Source organism: Phasianus colchicus, chromosome 2 (genome assembly GCF_987193195.1).
Source record: "Phasianus colchicus chromosome 2, bPhaCol1.hap1.1, whole genome shotgun sequence".
Classification (NCBI taxonomy): domain Eukaryota; kingdom Metazoa; phylum Chordata; class Aves; order Galliformes; family Phasianidae; genus Phasianus; species Phasianus colchicus.
The window spans coordinates 9,241,990-9,263,102 of NC_143437.1; the positions used below are offsets into that span (position 1 = coordinate 9,241,990).

Here is a 21,113-nt window from a genome sequence, read left to right on the forward strand (position 1 = left end):
CTATGCTCAGATGACTACTCCTGTAAGTGGGAGAGGGTGCTCTGATAATCCAGTGAAAATAACTCCAGCAGGGGGTCTGAATGGCAGTAGCTGGGGGGGTATTCTGGCATCCTGGAGATGTACGGCAGGAAAAGAAATTCTCTCAGCCTTTCCACATTGTGCTCTTTTCTACACTCATGGTTTGTTTGTTTTTTTTTTTTAATCTTCCTGAGTGCTCTCTCATGGTCTGAAGATTAGAGAAATGAGAAATGCTCCCACTCATTCCACCTGTGCTTGGAGGAGGAAACATTCACTCAGAGCAGTTTCTCATCCTGAACCAAACCCTTTTGAGATCTGAAGTAGATTCACAAACATCTCATGTTTTTACACTGGAAGAAGTAGTGAAACGTTATGCAATAAGAAGTCCTTGTGAGTTTTCCATTTAATGATGAAGGACTTAAGTCAATGCAGTGCTTGTCTGAACTCAGCCTTCCATCCTCTTAAAACACAAGTCTAAATCAAATGCTGAGTAATGAGCAGAAGCTTCCTTCTTTTTGCAACTAATTTGCTTTAAACGACATAAGCTATGCTTATTATGATGAATATCTTCCCCTACTCTATCTGCAGTTGTCAGTTCTGCAAATTCAGGCTGGGTTAGGAGATGACTGTTGGCTGTTGTTTTTTCCCTTGCATTATGACTAGCAATAAAAGTTCTGCAAGATAAAATAGAGTGTCAGTTGCATCTGTGTTAGCCAATACTTTTAAGTTGAAAACCTCAATGACACCATCGCTGCTTCTTTGCCATCTGTGAGCTTGGAGTGATGAGAGAGATGAGAGTTTAACAAATAATTTTGCTGATGTAGAAAAAGAGATAAGATTCACTGGTCTCTCAGCTTGGTGTTAACTCTGCCAAATAACGAGCGTACGCTGTAGCAATGATTACTTTATTGCTGATATGAAGCTAGGATGCTGAATGCAGCTAGGGAGAAGTATTGCTGAGTAAGTAAGGTGACATTTTTGGTGGATACATTCTGGACTAGAAATGAGCTATATCATTAAACTATCTCTCTTTTTCTCTCTCTTTATTATCGACCTGGCCATTCAGCAGGGGAAAAAAATCCTGATTTAAAAAAGTTATTCCTTTTTTTACTACTTGGCTATTACATGACTTTATCATCTGTGAAGCCATGTGAGGAATGATTAGTTCTCTGAGTCTTAACAGCTCTGTTGGAGAGAATTTCAGAATGAGCTGTACTGTACTATTCCCCATAAGATAATCAGCCTTTAGTGAGGCCACCCAGGAAGTGAGCTAATCTGCTACAATTTATAATGAAACTCGTCAGAGAGAATGAATGCAACTTTGAGAACACAATTCTGTTTTTGGTATGACTCTAGCCATCTCAAGTTTTCCTTCAGATGACCTGTAAAATATTCCAGCAAAGAGAAGGAGATATTGATATAGGCCTATAGCTATCAAAACCCAAGGAAAAAAAGATTTACTAAAATGAAAATGGGTAGATGCAGATAAGAAGCTTTCTGATGAGGACACTCTTCTTTCTCTTCTCAAACACAGCTACTTAGCAGGAGCTGAGGCCTTTGTCATTCAGTAGACTTGAGTTTTGCCAACAGGAAGTACACTTCTGCTTCTGTATGTTAAGTGCCTTCTCAAACATAATGGTATTCATATCTCCTCAGAACTCCGGGCTCTGGAACCCATCTTGCCTATTCCCCAGCATCGTGTTGCCTGTAGCATGAAGTCTGCGGGGCATCTGTGTGAACCTGTGCCCCCGCTGGCAGATCTGCCCCTCAGCCAGGCCAAAGAGATGGATCACCTTTCAAGTCCTTGCCTTCTGAAGGAGAGTGACTGGAAGGACAGCACTGGAAGGGTAAGGGCTGTGGGTAGGGGTGAGCAGGTTTCTTTTTCAATGTCAGTGACCACTTCAGTGACAAAATGTCACTGAAAATCATCATATTCCTCTCATATGGAGAGAGGCGTTTGTTTTTGCTGGTGCAGACGCTGGTTGAGAGATAGCACTAAGACAAATAAGAAGCATTCTTCACCTATGAAAGCCAATTCTGTGCAGATCTAAATGGTAGATTCAGTTATACTTTCAGTGAAGGTGTGCAACGTGCGTGTTTGGGAGAAAAGAACATAATGTTAGGTGTAAGCAAAGTTGCAAAAGAGCAGTTTTCTTTTTTTGCTTTAATTGTGGCATCTCATAACTTTGTTACTCTCAATTTTTCATTTCATTAAGACCAGTGTTGCTCAAGATTTTTTGTTTGAATCCTCTTCTGGACACATGCTTTTCAGGGAGCAACTGAGTTCCTCAGGAACAGAGAATGGAAGAAGAGCAGTGAGTGGTGTTTGCTCTCCTGCCATGGCCTGTAGGAACCAAGCTGTCTGCCCTCTAGTAATGTGGGCTATGCTTTTTGGGGCACTCCTCTTGGTTTCAGCAGGACAAAGCAGCATCTTGAACCAGTGGAAGGATTCGGAAACAGAGTGTCATAGACCATTGGATATTGAGATGAGGAAAAGGAGGAAATATTCTGAAACAATTGGTATATTTGTGGAACATGCATTAAGGACCATGATGATCAAGCACTGTGTTCCTGATGAGGGGTCACGTGCAGTTTGTGCATCTCTCTTCATGCTCATTGATGCATTTCTTATACAACTAGATCCATATCACCATATCCAAATCTGCTCAGGAGAAAATGCGCCAGAAGCAAATAAAAGAGATGGAGCTTTTGCTCAGAGAGAGGGAGAAAGAGAGAGCAAAGGAGAAGTCATTGCAGGTCTCCACTTGGAGTGCTGACCCTGGGGGTGTGGCTGGAGAAGGTGAGTGGTTGCCATAGCTGTGGGGCTTTGTGTTCACTTGTTTACTGTTTGCATAGTGTTGTAAATATCTATGAAATCAACCTGGAAGGCTGTTTCACTTACATCTGAGTGGAAGTTAGAATATGATTTATTTCTGTTTTCCAAAGAAAATTACAGAGGCATGAAGTGTCTTGCCTGCAGCCCATAGCGAGTCAGTGACAGAATATAAATAACTTCTCCTCCTTCTCCTACCAAGTCTTGCAGACTGTATAAGTCTTGCAATGACATTTGGGCTTCAAACTTTCTAATTGAGAGTAGCTTACAGGGAAGGTGAATGGGTGAGTCTGAAAGCTTCTCAACTAAGATGCAACCTGGAACAGCAGAAATCGGGCCATTTCCAATTAGAAGGCAAAAAGAAATTATTGCTCACGCGATAGGACAGATTATTCTGCTCCCTGCCCCCAGCTGAGGAGCTTGCATTGCTGAGCCATGCTGGAGCCCTTAGCAACGCTCACGTTTTACCCACATGAATGCACGGCTTTGCTGACTTAATTGCAGCTGACAGGCTCCGATTGTCCTGCAGCATGCATTACCATGAGTGCTGCTGCAGTGATCTTAAGAAGTCAGCACCCAGCCCAAGGGCACCACACAAGGTTATTTGCTCTTTCTCTTGCTGCTGTTTTGTGAAATGCTGGTAAGGAGTGCTGAGGTGGGAGCCTAAGAAATGTAGCTTCTGTATCTGGCCTTTGAAACAGGAAAACAAAGGAAGGGCAGTGCAGAGTTTTCTTCATTTTTGAGTGGAGAATATCATTGCATTCTGCTGTTAGTCCCAGGTTAGCGTGTGAAATGTTGTGCTTGGAACAACAGGACAACAGATTGTTACCCAACTCCAATAACAGTTCTAGCCATTTTCAAGCCTACAGTCACCCTGTCCAACATCCTACTCACAAGGTGCTTTTCTGTCTCTGCAGACTTTGGCCCACCGCACATCAATGGGGCACTCTCCATCTCCTCCAGCACCAGCAATGCGTGCAGGTCAAGCATTGGTACCACATTGAGGAAGCGGGTCAACAGGCCTTCCTTACCCAGCATCCCTGTCATCAGCCAGGATACCAGCTTCCCACGGCACTCCTCAGGTGAGTCTGCTCTGCTGCAGCTGCCACACCAGCTCTTCTCTCCCACAAGGAGCACAAACTGCTTGTACTCCAAACACAGGTGGTACCTCAGATCTGAATCCTGTCTTGAGGATTGAGAGCAAGCCTGCTTTGAAGCCACTCCAGCCCAGTGATACTGGAGCAGCTGGTTCTTACGGATCCAGTGGAAAGTTTAACTGAATAAAGCAGCGATAAAGCCTTAACCTCATACTGAAAGTCTAAAATAGAACATTGGTGCTAGCTTTAGCCAGTAGCTTAAACAGGGAGGCAGCTATACCTGCAGGGCTAACTCACTCTGCACGTGCGTGTACCACCATGATCAGTTAGCACTTACTACCACCTACAGTGATAGGACAAGGGGGAATGATTTTAAACTGAGACAGGGGAGGTTTAGGTTAGGTATTAGGAGGAAGTTTTTAACCCAGAGGGTGGTGATACACTGGAACAGGTTGCTCAAGGAGATTGTGGATGCCCCATCCCTGGAGGCATTCAAGGCCAGGTTGGATGTGGCTCTGGGCAGCCTGGTCTGCTGGTTGTTGACCCTGCACATAGCAGGGGGGTTGAAACTACATGATCACTGTGGGCCTTTTCAACCCAGGTCATTCTATGATGCTGTCATGTCTTTTGCCTATGCCAGATTTTCTACTGTTGCAGCAGCTAACATACAAGAGAGGCTGCTTGGGGGTCCCAGACTGCCTGCTACCTGCAATAAATATGCAGCAGATACTGAATGCACAGAGATTCTCATTTCTGTTTTGTGGGTAGCCTACTCACGTTGTGAACTACGGAAAAGGGAGCTAGGAATCATAATTCAAATTGTGTATTCTAAAGGTGCTACTCATTGATTTTTCAAAATTGACCAGAACTAGCCTGACATGACTCTCCATTCATGTTGAATATGTATATCTATGTATTTGTACAGACATCGCTAATATCAGCGAGATCTGAATTTTGGCCCATCAGAGCATTTTTGAAAAAATTGTTGCCGATTTTACAGTTCCTCCATTCTTCACATTTTGTAGAACACACAAGGAAGCTTAAATATTCTATAAAGTCCACGTCAGTTCATCTAGATTCTATCCAATGTTTATACTCAATACTTCCAGACAACTCAGGTGTTTTCATCTACACTTTAGAAAATGAGCTTTTCAGAGCAAGACATGAAAACTATAAAATAGTTTTCTAAACAAACGCATTTGTCATCTCAATTTTGTGATACCTTCTACATATATCATCAAGAGAGCGTGTTTGCCAACAATTTGCATCTATATTTACATATTCCCAATTCATGTTTTTTTTTTTTGTCACAGCTATCTAGACTAGAAATTGCATTTTTCCACAAGAGAAAGCTTAGGCACGGCACAGTTTGCAAACGAGTACCTTTGATGACAAATAAATTTCACCTCGGTGTCTTCAAAGTACAACCAGTGCGTACCACTGAAATAGTAAATATTCATAGCACTTGGAAAATAACAAAAACTGTAAACTACTACTTTCCCAATAGTACATTAAAATATGTGTGCACTCAGCTGCCTGCTGTCTAGAATGCTTGAAATGAATGGAAACGGGTGCACCACTGGGATTTAAAGGGTGAGGTATTGGTTCCCCCAGTGGTTGCTCCTTGGGGATTTGCCTGAGCCCAGCAGGACTCAGCGTGCAGATTTCAGGTTTACAGAAGGAGTTGGAGCCCAGTATAGGGCAGAGGGGGGATGCTTGGGTGCTGGGGAAAGCAGTAAGTCAGGAAGCAGAGAAGGTTCTTGAAGGCAAAGCCAGTTTGTACCCATATGTGATCTCAGCTGACAGCTTGGTTTGCAGCATGCTCTGTGGTGCCATACCTTGCCAAGGGTATGCACTGACAATGTCTGATGACCCTCTGCCTGCAGCAAACTCACTGCCAGCCATTGCTTTGGGCTGCCTGGAGTGGGGAGAGGAGCCTGAGTGTGGGGACACCAGGGAAACCAGACCCTTCTCTCATCCAGAGCAGGGGCTGCTCGATGCACTCACATGGCTCTGCAGCAGTGACTGGTAAGAACCTCCCTTCTTCTCATCCTTTTTTCCTCTCAGTTCAAAGGTAACTTAAATGTTTTCTTTCAGCACCTCTGTGGCCAGGCAGTCCAGACAGACAAAAGGAACTAGTGAAACCACTACAAAGCCATCACAGGGCAAAGATGTGTGGCAGCCTCTTGCATGTTCTGGTCTATAGCAGTGCTTACAACCACAGCAGGTCTATGCTATCTTCTAGCTTTGCCTTCTGCTCCCCAAATGAAAGCTTCAGGAAAGAAAAAAGTCATGGAACAAGACAGTGTTGACACCAGAAGCAGTCCTGACTTCAGAGATTTGGAGCCCTCAGGATGCTGGCCTAGATGGAACTGAATAAGGAGTTCTCTCTGGTCCTGCTACTGGCAGCAGGAGAAAGCCCTTTGCCTTGGTGGTGTCTATGGGGAGTTGCAATTTCTGCAAAACAGACTGAGAAGTGCTGCAGAATTGCTTGACCTCTTATTTCTCCTGAAAGGCTTGTAGCAGAAGAAAAGGAAAAATATCTTTTCGAATCTTTGCACTTCTAGAAACTAACTTTTCTTCCTTGCAGCTTGCTATGGGTCACACAAGGATATTTTGTTGATAATCATCATTTAACCTGAAATTAGATGAAAACAGGAGACTGAATTTCAGGTGGGCGTCTTTTTGATTTCTGGGCTCTGTTCACACCATGATAACTGTGAAAAATCTCCAGCTTTTGAAGCAACTCCCTTGCATTTGTGTTTTGCTTTATTCCCCTCCACATTGCACAGGTGAGGGGCAGAGAGCTGCTACAAGTTTGAGCAGACAAGGTCGTGCTCAGGGATCCCAGTGGTGCTGAGTTACTTCCCCTACAGCCCTCTGGGCCTTGACTCTACTCCATGTCCTTATCCAGCCCAGGTCTTTCATGAACACAGCCAGGAAAGAATGGCATAGGAAATTTGTGTGCTGGTGCCTTCAGGAAAGCTGTTTTGTTTAATGGCTACAAATTAACCTTGAAACCATCTATTTGCTTTCTGGATTTGCGAATGCTTTTGATCATGACAGCCTCCAGTGGCAACCAGTTCCACTGTTCAGCTAAGTGCTGAATGAGGAGCACTTCCCTTTGTTTGTTTGAGCCAACACCTCAGTAATTTGTGAGGGGTGCTGCCTTCTCCTTGGGTGGTGAGAAAAATCAATCTCTTTGGTAATTGCCTTTCAGGCAGCTGAAGGGGAAAGGACTCTTCAGCATCAGACGCTTGGCCATCTGCCACTCAGAAATCCTCCTCAGTAGACTTCATGATGTTACCTTGGCAGTTACCAAAGAGGTAGGAATATTGTTTTTAATTGAGTCCTACATACACTGCACATGGGGCATAGATTAGTTATGTACCTGCTCATTTACATGCAACCTCTGTGTCTGCCTTCGTTACTATTTTGAGATCCTTAGTCTCTAATAGCTATGTCACCTATCTATATGATCTGTCTATATATATAGTGGTACATGGTGTATCTTTGCCTCTCCTCTTTCAGCTAGGTGATCATTATAACTCAATATACAAATGAAGAACTCATCAGGTGATTTGCCACAGCCCCAATAGCTGCCCAAGCTGTAATTAAATGCTGCACCTTTCGCCTCTCAGCTCCCTCCCTCTTTGTCTTCCTCAGCATCCTGGGGATTAAATATAGGTATATACTTTTCAGCGTTTCCTGATGATCTCTTCTTCTTTTTTCTTTCGGTGTGCTTTTTGGTGATTCATCCTTTCCACTTATCCACTATCTGCATGCACTAGTGATATTTTGCATTGCAGCCTCTGTGCTTGGAGCATCCTGGCTGTGGGATGTGCTGGGCACACAGCTTTACTGTCCCACTGTCAAGTTAACAGAATTCTTACCCTAAGCTCCTTAGAAAAATCTGTGACAATATATCTAACCTGGCATTTGTTGATGGCCCAAGCAAGCTGTCTTTTATTACATGACTGCCAAATCTATTGAATTCTCCTTTGATTGCAGAACATGGTAAGACTTAACTCCTTTCCAGGAAAGTCAGTCCTTATCTTTTATCCAGCGTCTAATGATATTGGAGGTTTGAATGTACCTTGTGTTGAACTCTTCAGACTTTTTATATATGCACAATTCAGACTCTCTCACTGAGAGCAAGGTTAGGAGAAGACGACCTTAGAGCTTATCTTGTTTGATTTTGATGTTATTTTTATGCTTCCGAGGATCTTTTTTTCCTTTTTGCTCTGTGCATTCATGTGCAGAGACATTGTTCAGTTTTCATTTCCCTCCAGCCCCAGATTTTGCTTTCACAAGCACTTGTAGCCCGTTGGTCTATTTTCTTAATAAGCACAATCAGTTCTGGCCAAAAGAAGGGCTGGACTGTCCTCTGAAGTGCCTTTTGAATGAAGCACTCCTTAGGTGCTTCTTTCTTTCCTTTGTGGGAGAGTTTATTGGAAGCATGGATTGCTTCAGAGCAGCGCTGGAAGTTAAAAAAGCCTTTTGACAACACCTATAATTGCAAGTGGTCTTCCAGAATCCTTGAGTCCAACAGACTGAGTAGATGGAGAAGCAGATGGACTCAAGTTCCTTTTGTGAATTTTGTTGTAGACTGAAATAATGAACTCCATTTCCTGAGTGAGTGCTCAAATGGTCAGTGTTATGTTTTTGGACAGAAGGGAAGTGCCATTGTTCCTCTATCTTGTCAGCTCTTATTATTATTTTGTTTTCTCTCAGTGAAAGGGCCTAAAATCAAAATAGTGTATGGTGTGGGCTAAGTAGAGTACTTTGTTCTATGGAACAAAGTTTCTTAGGCCTGCAGGTTCACTGAAATTGGATTGTAAGTGGGCCGGAGGACACAAAAGAAGTTGGTGTTAGGGTAAGTTGAGTTTCTGCACTTGTGATCTCCCATCCTTCTGTTCCACACAGACACAGGAAAAAAAAAAAAATGGTGTTGTTTCCTGGTACTTCTTACGTTTCCCCTCATGACTTCCCCAGGTGAACAACCTCCGCTCGAAGGTGTCTCGCTTTGCAATCAGCACTCTTGGAGAGCTCTTCAGGATCATGAAGAAACACATGGACCAGGAGGTAGAGGAGGTTGCTCGGGCCTTGCTGCAGAAGACAGGGGACTCCAGCGAGTTCATTCAGAAAGCAGCTGATCGATCCCTGGGGATTATGGTGGGGAGTGTGACTCCTGCAAGAGCAATGGCTGCTCTCCTGGCTGGTGGGGTCAAGTATGTGGTTCTTCTCTTAGTGATATCCTTCACCTAAAATTGTGCACTAGATGGAAAGGATGGGATACGGAGGGAGGACAGAAAGAGGGAAGGGTCCTTTATCCTGGATATCCTATGAGCTCAAGAGTTGAATGTGTCCAATTACTCCCTTCCTCAGCTCATTTACTTCTGTCCTGCTGTAACCTACTTGCTCTTACAGCCTGTCAGCGGTGCCTAGATATGGTTAATGATGAGGAAGCAAAAGCCCCGGTGGAGGTTGGTGGTATGGCCTTGTGGCTTTGTGGGAAACAGGACAATGGTAATTGAAACAGTGAATGCCTTTGCTCTTTCACAATACTAACCACAGAGGCTCTGGTAAAAAAAAACACATGCATCATCATTATGCCACTAACTTGAGAAACAGGGATGCTAATTGCAGGGTCATGGAGCATGCAGAGGAGGATGGGCTGGGTGCAGCACAGCCTGCTCAACAAGCACAGCTCCTGCCAAGAGGATGGTCGTGTCCTCAGAGCTACTCTTTCTATTCAAATTGATGCTGCGAGTTGGCTTTGAGATGGTGAGTCACTTCACAGGCAGACTCCCATGAGATATCTAAAGTAGATGCTGCCTTAAAATACTAGTGCCATGTCTGATAGTTTTGGAAAGGCACACTCTAGAAAAGACAATTTGGCTGAAATGACTACTACCCTTTCCTTAGCTTTTGAAAAGGGTAATTCATCCAAACACTTATCAATTGCCAAGCTTCCAAAAACAAACTGGCTGCACTGCTGCATATTCTGCACCTTCATGCTCCACAGAGCTTTTCCTACTCTTTCAAGAGTCACCGATTTAGAAGCAGGTGGAATAAGCCTCAATCCTACTACAGTGCCCTCTGTGGTGGGAGCCCTCCAATGAGTCACCAGGCAGAATCTTTTCTTTTCTTCTTTCTCACGGTCAATAATATCAGGAAAGAAACTGATTATCTGATAGTCCAGGGAGATTGAATTCTTCCCTCCTCTCTGTACGTATCTGTATTGTGCCAACATATGTCTGAGGGCAGTCTCTTCTCCTGTTGGCAAATATTGCAGTGAGAATTCATGCCTGCTTCCCCAGCGATGACAAGCACCAATACTTGTCCTTTGGGCTCTCCTTTCCCCTCTGCTCCCTTTTTTCCAGTCACCGCAATGTCCTGGTCCGGAGGTATGCAGCAGAACACCTGCTGACTGTGATGGAGCAGATTGGAGCTGAGAAGCTCCTGTCAGGCACACGTGACAGCGTCGAGCTTCTTGTTCACATGCTGGTCAAGCTTGCTCAGGACTGCAATCAGGATACAAGGTGATAGTTCCTCATCTTATCTCCTAAAAATGGAAAGCTGTTTGGTGTCTGGCTATGATAAAACAGCAAAAGAAGGGAAGATGAAGTAAATATTTTAAAAGTTATTTCCTAATGTGAATAATGATGTCTTGGGAAACAACTGCACTGGCTAAAATGAGGTTGTCTAACAAGAAGGACTGCTGCTAAGTTCCTGTGACTTGAATGATTTTTTTTATTCAGATCAGCTGAGCTCAGACTAATCAGCAGCATTAGCTGATTATCACATAAGGATCCCAAGCATTTCCTCCTCATAAGGTTAAGACTGTCCTAGAAAAAATTCCCTTTTTCTTCAAGCAAAGCATTCAGTCTTTCAAAATCCCTTCTGCAGATTTAGTTGTCTAAGGTATTTACATTTTTTTCTTTCCAACAGTGTAATGTTATCTGTGGCTGAACAAACTACTGATTTCCTCTTGCAGATAGCTGGAGTTTCATAGCAGGTTATAAACACAAACGAAGGCCCCTTACTTTCTTCGTTACTCTAAATTCCCGTTAGTAGATGCAAGAATGCACAACTAACTGCCCATGTTTATACCTGTAGTACAGAATAAGAAATAGTAAGTGTGAATTGATCTGTCCTAGCTTCTCTGCAAGGAAAGGAAAAGTTTAGTGGAATGGCAGCAAAGCATTGGAATTAAATTACAATAGCAAAGTGGATCTGCTCCATAGGATCCTTTGATTGCAGAATTTCACTGTGAAATTATATTCTCCTGTTGCCCTCTGTCCTTGAGGGCTCTTCTCTTCAATTGGCAGCGGTGTCAGGTGGAGGTAAACATCTCACTTTGCTGAATGCACACTACCTTCTTATGAAGGTACTGCAAGTGATGAGTTGAAAATCGCAGCACATTCTATTAAATTCTTTCTTTTGTTTATGCACAAGGCAACAGAGATTGCAGTAATACTCTGTAGCTAAAATGTTTATTCATTTCTCTCTTCCTTAGGTTTTATGGACGGAAGATGCTGAATATATTGATGAGTCATCCAAAATTTGATGGACATTTGAAACAATTTCTCCCCTCCCGTGACTTGCAAGTTGTTATGGCAACAATTAAGCAGAAAGTAAGTTCTTGGCAGGAGACACATCTCTTTTATGCAAGTTCTAAGATTGCCAATATGAGATTAAGCACATTTAAACTTTCTTTATCTCGTTCTTCTTCCGCTGGATCATTTTGCTTCTGAAAATGAACTGTTGTTTCTTAGCGTGTTTATCAGCAAACAGTGAAAGAATCAGTGTGATTAGAAATAAAGTGGTTGTCTGTTGAATATCAACGACAAACAGGATAGGAAGCCAGGAGAAAATGGTTTTATCTCCTTCCCTAAAACCAAAACCCCATATAGAACACCCTGTTGCCCCCACCCTACAGGATACAGCAGATGAAGGAAGCAGTAGTGCCAACAAATTTCCCAAATAAACAAATATACACAAAGCTATCACAATCAGTGGTGATATTGTCTGTATTCTGGGAATGCTGCCCTGCTTTCATGCACTACAGATCTTGAAGAAGCTCTGTGAATTTGGCAGCCAGTAGAAAATCATTCTATTTTTTTCTTTCGTTCCTCTCCATTTATATTCCAGAAAAGAATGTGCCTTTGTGCAGGAACAGGGAGAGTGAGAACCAAATCAACTCGCTAACATAATGGGCCAACCTCCAGAGAGTCCAAAAGCTTTCTGCTGCTCTCTCTGGGAAGGTGTGTTCCCTTCCCTTAGTCTGCATTATTCCCATTTGTGCTCATACCTGATGATTTACATGCTGTCATGGTAACACCTACAAACCTGCATTAGGTTAGTGAAAACAAAACCTCCAGCAGAGATTGCGGAATCTCTGGCCCTCTTCCGTCTCTACATTATGAAATGTGTTCTTAAGCCTTTCTTCGTAGGTGTGATCTTGGTGATAATCTGTGCTTAAGCAAATGATTTCCTATCTTATCTTTGATAAATTAATGTGCTTTTTAATATATGTATTTAGGGGATGGAAGACCGTATGTCTGAACCTCCATCTGCCAAAGGCCGCAGGGAGTCTAGGAACAGTGGCTTGATGACATCCCAGGAAAACTTGCCTTCTGATGAAGGGTACTGAACTCTTCTGTTTTATCTGACAAAACATGTGACAAGCTTTTCATGTCCTCTCCTCAGTAAAATCTGTCTGGTGGAGCTGAACTGCTCCAGAGTATGTTTCCTGCCCCACAGAACCTTTTACGATGAAAAAAGTCTGCTTCTGCTCTAAGCTGAAAACAACTTCTCTAGGAGGAGTACATTTCCTCAGAGATTGAGAGATGACAAGATAACTGCCAGTGGCAGCTCAGAAGAGCCAATGCAGTGGTTAGGACAGTGATGTGATGTAGAGGCTGTGAGAGGGTCATGTTTCTGCTGTTCGACTTTGGACTTATGTTTTCAGTCAAGACTTCTTATCATAGTGAAGTCTTTTTTTTTTTTTTAATGTGGGTAATTTTGCGGAGAAATCCCAGTCTGGAATGAAGATGCCAATCTCAAAATGGCACTTTCCATGCATGTGGTTTGACCTGACTGAATCAATTATTTTCAAACAGCATCAGCAAGATGACTTCTGACCAGCTTTGGAAGACAGCCAACTTAATGTGGACTTCTTAGGTAGCTGTCTGTCATTTAGACCTATGATGAGTTTTCTGATGGACAGCATCTCCTCTATGCTGCAGATTAGCATCCAAGATAGGAATTTAGTCTACCCATGCCAGTGGGAAAATTACTTGATACCTGTTTTCCTCTGACAGCAGAGCATACTGTTGTGCTCAGTGATAACAAGAAGATGACCACATACCTCCCTACCATGTTGTGATCCTTCCCTGCCCACGCCAGGGAGAAGTTGATCAAAGGGAATTGTTTTCACTGAGTTTTCTAAGCTGTGAATCCATCTCTAGGGAAGTAATACTGCGAGCACAGTAGTGGGTTGAATGACTGAGGTTTTCATCTGTGTTACCAACTCTCTGAATCCCTTCAGATATGCCCTTTAATCTCTTCTGAGTGAGATTCACCTGTGCCGATCATATGAACTACTCATCCAGATTCCCATGCATATTATAGAGATGCTTCCCCATGACGAATCATTTCCTTGTAATATAGACCTCATAACTTTGAAGTAGTGCTTATTTTTCCCCACGGAGTAATGCTAGATGACTACTTTGAAGACATCTGAAGATAACTGAGGTGAATTCTATCCCTGGTGCCTTGGTTTTCCTGAGTAACCAGTAGTGACAAAGTTACTTAGAGGCTGCCTCCTGTAACAATTGTCATGAGATCAAAGCTGCTTTTCCGATCAGGATCTAGCTGAAATAACTTCATTAGGAAGTCTCCTCAAGATCTTTTCCTCTCAATTAACTGACAATGTCATTACTAAAAGGACTTACTTTGTTTTTACTTTCCAATTTGAGGTCCAGCTCTGATGTCCTCCTCTTACCCCATCAGACAGTTCGGCGCACATCACTTCGCACTGTGGAAGAGATGGAACAACTCAAGGAGCTTAACAATCTCCTGTCAGCAAAGGAGTTTCAGACACGAATAGAGGGTGTCATGCTCCTCCTAGATCACTGCAAAAGCAACCCTCAGCTGATCTCAGCAAATATTGTGCAGGTAACTAGGCCATCTCCATAGCTCCTTTCCCTTTAGTTTCCTTCGAAGCCTGTCACAGTAAATTAACTTCATCTGCACTACATGGTAGCCATTCAGGACTGGCTGGGCCCCTCTCACTCAAAATAATTTAATTCAGCTCCATGTTCAAGGCGAGCAATTTCAATCTGATGTATTTCTTTGGCAGGTGCCTTGTTGCAGCTGTTCAGGAGATGACGATGGAGTTTATTGTTGCTGTAGCTTTTGTTGTCTCCTACTCTGTTAGGTGGAAAGAAAGGAAATCTAGAAACTGAAAGCTTGGCAATTCTTCCACAGAAGAATGGCTTGGGATGAGGGAGAGAAGTATCATGCTGTGTTAATTTAAAAATAAGAAATTAAAGGATACTTCTGTGAACTTTCTTTTTTTTTTTTTTTTAATGAAGGCACAGTTCAGGCCATTCACTCCCTTTCTCACCTCTTTCTTGGTTGGGAAGGACTGTTCTCACCCTTCTTAGGGCTCCTCTTTTCTTTTTGTAAAGGTAACAATAATAGCTAGAGACATGGCTTCCTTCTTCCTGTTTTTTTTTTCCCCTTTCCAGAGAATATGGTGCCTGGTAAAGTGGTTGACGTTGCTTGAATAAGAAATGGCACAATAATTTAAACTCTAGAAGTCTATCTTAGAGAGATGTTTCACCTCAGAGGTGGTGTGGATCCTCAGGAGTTCATCAGAGCCCTGCTCTCCTCCAGATCCAGGCTCTGAGACAGAGATAAAACAAAGAGAAACTCCCATCCTCACCCAAACCTTGTAATACTGCCTGAAAATCTTTTAACCCAGCCTGAGGTTGTGAAAGGTAACATAAGACAACTTACTTACTCAACTACTTAAGAAGTAAGTATCCCTCAGGAAGACAGTGAATTCATGCTAGCAAGCATTAACCTGACAGAAAGCGTTACATTTGTCTATAAGTGGTTGGGAATTTGTTTCTACATTGTAGAAAGACAGACATTTTAACCCAGCTTTGGCGTTGTTTGTTTTCTTAACAGATTTTTGATGTTTTTGTCCTGAGACTTCAGGATTCCAATAAGAAGGTGAAGCAGCAGTCACTGGAAGCTCTGGCTTCAGTTATACCCATTCTCAGAGACACCTTACACCCAGTGCTGGTTTCTCTGGTAGCAGCAGTCACCGACAACCTGAACTCGAAGCACACAGGGATTTACACCGCGGCTGTGAAGGTACTGGAAGCATCCATTGCTCACCTAGGTAAGGCTGACCTGGGACACTGACTGCCCTTAAGTGTGAGCTGTATATTTTAGAGCCAAGTGAACAGCCATCTGTGGATAACCTGTTATTGCCTGGAGAAATATTCAGCAGCTGCAAGGTGTTTATGAAGTCCTGCCTGAATTCTTTCTAACCCAATCTGTTATATCTCATTGTGATGTGCAGTTGAATGGATACTGCTTATCATCTGGGTTACATGCCTGATTATTAATTCAGTAGAGAGAATGTTGTAGGCATTATCCTAAGCACCTGCCAAAAAAAACCATGAGGGAAGCAACTAGCATGTCATGACCATTTTCTCCCTTCTTCCTGGGAAACTGTGTGGGTTTTTTTGTACTGAATTAGATTTTTAAGACACGCGTTCTGGTAAGTTTACATCCACAGAATCAAGGTGAAAGTGATATGTTTTTTTCCTTGAAGTATGCCATGGGAAGGGTGTTGGAGGCTCTTAGCTCTGCTGGGCTTTGTTCCATGCTCAGGCAGCGGCAGCTCTCCCAAGCATCTGGCCCAAAGCCTTCATCTGGTTCTTGCTGACCTAAGGCTTTGAATTCACCCATTTTGCAATCTTTAGGCAGTAGCTTAGCTATGTGAAGCTCAAATGAAAACGTTACTTTGAATCTGAAGATTGAGACTTAGAATTTAATAAGATTATATGTTATGAGAGATCGCAGGGGAGATCAGATGAAGGATGAAAATTCTTGCTGGATAGTCAGCCTGGAGGGTAGAAATACATTGGCTTCCCTCTTCTGCTAGGGTAAGGAGTCCATTATCATCCCATTTTCTGGATGCTCAGACATGAGGCCACAAGTATGCCTGCAGATGTAAAATGCATTGCTGCAGCAGGGAGGAGGTAAGCTTCTGATCTGCTCTGTGTCCTGAACTCACAGTCTGCTGCAAGGTGTACAGTTCTGCTGCCCACCAGGATCACCTTGTTATTTTTTTGATCAGTGTTTTTGGAACTATTCCACTGCGATCTGCTCTAGAAACTGATTATATGTGCATGGGTAGTATGTTTTTCTTAATAAAACTATATGGAGACACAGCCCTGAGGTTAGCTCCCTGCTTCTCCTCACATGCCGTAGGTTTCAATTTGCTTTAATTTGCAGACAGTCACCTGAAAAGAAGAGAATCAGAAAAGCAGAAATAAAGAGATGGGAGTGAAGGACAGAGAATTTCCACTAACATTTTTTTTCCTCTCAGCTCAGCTTTTTGTTTGATATTAATAATTCACAACAGTGAGCACAAGGACGGAGAGCTGGCTGCTGCTCCATGTGAAGGAAGGGCTGGTAGGTTGGCTGCAGCCAGAGGACGCAGTTCAAAAACAGTTCTAAGTTTGCAGAAAATATTCTCTCTGACTCTTAGGTTATTCTTATGCATTATATTTTAGGCAGATGGATCCCCTGGAGGATCCATCTGCAAGGATTCAGTGGAGAGGTGTTGACTTTAACTATTTTTCTGTTTTTCTTCTTGTACGCATTTCCACCAGGGAGAGACCCCAAGATAGATCCATGTAGTTTGCTGAAGGTGTTTACATATTCCTAGTGAAGTGTTTAAAATTTGTTTAGATGAATACAGCCTTCTGTTTCTCTCTTGATCTCCTGGTGTAGATTTAAAAGCACACTGATGATACCTATGCTACCACTGCCATTGCTGCAGCTGTGACATGAAGTTTCCAGTTCCTGGAGGCTCTTCATCTGGTGTTTTACTGCAGCTGTGACTTCTATTGAAATGTGAGATGAGAGCTGATGTGTATTTCTGCATGCAAGGAGTTTGGTTTCGGAAAGATGGATGCCATCAATAAAAGTGTTCTCTAGAAGTTTATTACACTGATTAAAATCTACTACAGAAAAGCAGGTTCCAGATAAAGTGCTTGGCTTGTAGGGCTGATGCCAAGTTTTGTAGATCACTCATATCATTTATGCTATTTATCAAAGGCCCTGGATTCCTGCCAGTTCTAACTGGTGGGCTGGGTAACAAGGAGCTCTGGTTGTGCAGTCCTTATGCACCACTTCCCAGACAAGCTTGAACATTTACCAGTGTTTCCCCAGATTCTTGAGAGGCTTTCTTTCAGTGCTGCTTGTCCACTTTGGTACAGAACAACAAATATTGATGTACAACTTAGCTAGAATTCAGGGGCAAAGGGACTTTTGGAGGTTCTTTGGGCCCACTTTGACTTCCAGATGATTTGCTTTGCTATTGATGTGAAGGGATAGTGGTGCATTAGACCTCCTGCAGAACAGCTTCCTGGAAGACTCTACATTATGGGTATTAGTTGGTCCTGTCTACTTTCCACTTCTACTTTCTACTTCTTGGTTTTCTTTTTTTATTTTTTTTAGAGGGAATTCATGATTTGCCAAGCTCATTTCTTTAGAACAAACAGGTATAAATCTAGCTGTAAATGATGGCTTGTTCCAAATGTTGTTCTGCATGGGGCAAGATCGCTCTAGCCAATAACTACATAGCCAAGGTCTGCTGTAAATTCCCTTGCCACACAGATTTATGTCAGCTCTGAAAATGCAGCTCTGGGTGAACATGCCTGAAAAATTTAGTGTTGAAGAGGCAGACCTTAAAAGGAAATTAACAACTTTCTCCGCATCAGCCTCTTTGTGGATCCAGTGTATTTGCTGACCTGTTGCCTTTCTGTGTTCCAAGTATGGGGTTGTGGGGAGAAGGGTGTGAGACCTGTCCTGCTGTTGGTCCTGACCCATTTTTTTGTGGTGCTTGGGAGAAGGTTGGGGAAGAGATGCCAAATCCTCCTAACAGAGGATGTGATAACCAGATCCCTTCAAGGTTTTGAATGGAGCTTTCAGTCATATTTCCCCCTCACCAATTTTGAGAGATCATCATGAATTTTCAGTGCTGGCAGGTGTCAAAACAGGAGCAAGGCACGTCTGTTGCTTATCAGACAAACTTTGCATAGACTTTCAAGCCAGTAAGGCAGGGTATATTTTTTGTGGGTTTGTTCATTTTTAAGGGCATAAGAACAAATTCAAAAAGCAACTGCATCAGAAATATTTTGGTGTTTCAAGGCTTTGTGCTTTAGTAGAGGAAGGAAGGTTCTACTGATGAAATGACTGAGCTAAATCTTTCCTCATGCTTTGAAATTTTCTGCCTTTGCAATTTACAATCAAATGGCAAATGACCAAAAAACCCAACAACAGAACTCTCTGAAGGATTGTGTGATGTTTCTAACTTAGAGTGAGTGAATAAGTGCAATGTCTTGCCCCATTGCTCCATTGAATTTCCTAGCTGAGAAGTCAGCTATTGCTCTGAGTCTCTGTGTTGATGTGCTGCAGATTCTGAGTTTGAGGTGAGATTTCCTCATCTGTCAGTTTTAATGGCCAATGCAGACATGCGAGCTGGTTGTAAGATGACTTGATTGCTCAAATGTAAAAACAACAACAACAAAAACCCACACAAAGCCACTTTGTAGATGGGGCAAATGAAGCCTTGGCACCAAGACATAGATCTTGTTCTCCTACATCTGTCCTAATCCGTCCCCTGTCATGAAAGAAATGTGCTGCTGCCTGACACCAGGGTGTGGGGTCAGACGGGCAGCCCCAATAGTGCTCAGTCATCAGCTCTTCCGAACAGGGGAGGGGAAATTTTCCCCTATAAGTGGCAGCACAGCAAAGAGCTGAACACTGAAAATATGAGTGTGGAGAAACAGATTCTTTTGCTCCTATTGCGAGTGCTGGACCTGTCCTGTGTCCAGCAGTTTAGCTGACACCTTATGCAGAGAGTTAAAGCTAAGTCAGTAAGAATTGAATTGACTGCTGCCTTGTTGTTTCTAACAGCAATTAAACACCACTCAGTCTTTTGGTCTCTTGAGGCAAAGTTTGGGTAAATTTGTTATTGACTGGTGCTTTTAGTGTTTTGAAAGGCATAGGGCTTTTGAAGCACTTCCATTGGAAGGTGAATTGTGATTATAAACAATTCTCCCTCACTCATCCAAACCCCAACTGTTCCCATGAAACCTGCATAGGTACCAATAGTACAAATTAATTAACTTTTTGTACTGGTTTAGATCTCTAAAAGTCAGTTTGGGTTTTTATCTACTTTTTTTTCCAAAGCAGCAGCTGTAGGGTTATTCTCAGGAGAGGAACAGCACCTGCCAATATTGCAGGAATGTGAGTGAAAAAGCAAAGTGTCTGTTAAGAAAGGTGAATAAGAAGACTGTAATTACCAAAGCAGAAAATTAATTGAAATAACAGGATCAATTCTTTACTGTATGCTTGCCAAAAGATCAGCGGGGACTCTCTCTTTATACCTCATGTTAAAAGGAGCTCTCAATAGCACAGTGCTATTTAAAACTGCCCCATGAGCACTCCTTGTCCAAGAGAAGCTTTACTCAGCTTATCAAAGTGGTAAAACTGCAAAACTGGAAAACTGCAGACCAATCTGCACAACATTATAACTAAAACAAGACCCCACATCAACGGGTAGCATAGGAAAAAAGTACATGTATATGATGATCAAGTACTGGGAAATCAGATTTCGGCCTCTGTGCCTCCCATCTCCCGGGAGGAGATGGAGATGATGATGATGAGTAGGTAATTTTCTCTGATAAAAGTAACTTGGATCCTGGTCTGTAGGTCCCAACAGGTGAACTACAGAGTCAACACCGGTTTATCCATTAGGGATGAATGGATGTATGGTTTTCTGAGCCTTCCCGCCCTTTTTCTTCACGGTGGGGGAAGTTCACCTCTGCAAAGTTCTGTCATGCAAAACCCGTGCATTGCTTATGTGTGGTTTAAATTTTGAGGGCCCTGATGAGGAACGTGTAACACTGCTCCTTGTGCAGCACTTCACTTTGTATGCGCAGATGTGACACGAAAGCCTTTGTTTTTGAATTTTCAGTCCTCCCAAGTGAACTTTAAAGAAAGAGCAAACGCAGAAACTGGCAGAAATGTATTTTATTTACAAAATGCCATTACCTCTGCCTTCCTTCCCCCTTCCCCCCACTTCTTATAACCTGTTCTAGTGAGCAGAAATGAACGTTTCTCTTTCAGACAATGCATTACTGCTGCAAGCATTGGCCCACCGAGTGCGTTTCCTCAGCGGCCGAGCCATGCAGGACATCACGGAGCAGCTCTCAGGTACTGCCTGCTTCAGCCAACCTCTGCTTTTAAGTCATGCATTCTTTTGTGAAATGGCAAATGTTGAGTGGGAATTCCTTTGAATATTCCATTCAGTAGCTCATCAAACACCTTAAGGCCCTGGCTTGTCTGCCCTGCAAAATACACATAGAAGTCATGTCTGGCAGGGTTTCCTTGTGTGCTGTCATGGTGTGCAGTGTGAGATTGGGTGCTGAGCTCTCACTGAGGCATCTCAGGATGTGCCTCTGGGAATGAGAGGGGCTAAAAATACCCTGTCCTCCTGCTCTCATCTCAGGACAGTGCAGGAAAGGTCAGGGAAGACTCTGAGAGCTCCCTTTTCTGAAGCAAATGACAATTCTATAGAAAAATGTGTGGCAACTGATATTTCTGAGGATCGGTTTGATTTGTCAGCACGGGACTGTTGTCTTGCTGTTGGAAATGCTGGAGGCTGCATCCTGCACAGCCCAGGCATTGTAGTTGACATCTAACAGGCAAGGTGAATGTGCACGGCAGGGTTTGGCACAGAAATGGGCAGCAAAGCTCAACCCACGGAGGCTCCCTGCCTGTGCTGCAGACCTGATGTGGTGCTTCAACCATTTCAGGTGTGCAAACAGCCTATTTCTGTA

At 43.0% G+C, this 21,113-nt stretch overlaps 1 protein-coding gene across 11 annotated transcripts in view; it reads left to right on the plus strand.

The window, feature by feature from the left end:
• TOGARAM2 (TOG array regulator of axonemal microtubules 2) overlaps window positions 1-21,113 on the plus strand; it is a 51,552-nt gene that overhangs the window by 26,378 nt on the left and 4,061 nt on the right. For 7 of the 11 annotated variants that reach the window (XM_090134735.1, XM_090134734.1, XM_090134732.1 and 4 more), the window contains exons 8-19: window positions 1,675-1,865; window positions 2,659-2,818; window positions 3,769-3,933; window positions 5,835-5,976; window positions 7,169-7,274; window positions 8,944-9,179; window positions 10,335-10,493; window positions 11,471-11,588; window positions 12,497-12,600; window positions 13,935-14,133; window positions 15,154-15,370; window positions 20,401-20,487. In XM_090134735.1, coding sequence (XP_089990861.1) covers window positions 1,675-1,865; window positions 2,659-2,818; window positions 3,769-3,933; window positions 5,835-5,976; window positions 7,169-7,274; window positions 8,944-9,179; window positions 10,335-10,493; window positions 11,471-11,588; window positions 12,497-12,600; window positions 13,935-14,133; window positions 15,154-15,370; window positions 20,401-20,487 — 1,884 coding nt within the window. Of the gene's footprint in view, window positions 1-1,674; window positions 1,866-2,658; window positions 2,819-3,768; window positions 3,934-5,834; window positions 5,977-7,168; window positions 7,275-8,943; window positions 9,180-10,334; window positions 10,494-11,470; window positions 11,589-12,496; window positions 12,601-13,934; window positions 14,134-15,153; window positions 15,371-16,141; window positions 16,239-20,400; window positions 20,488-21,113 lie in introns of those variants that run through there. The other 4 variants (XR_016463911.1, XR_016463910.1, XR_016463909.1 and 1 more) reach the window with 4 other exon arrangements.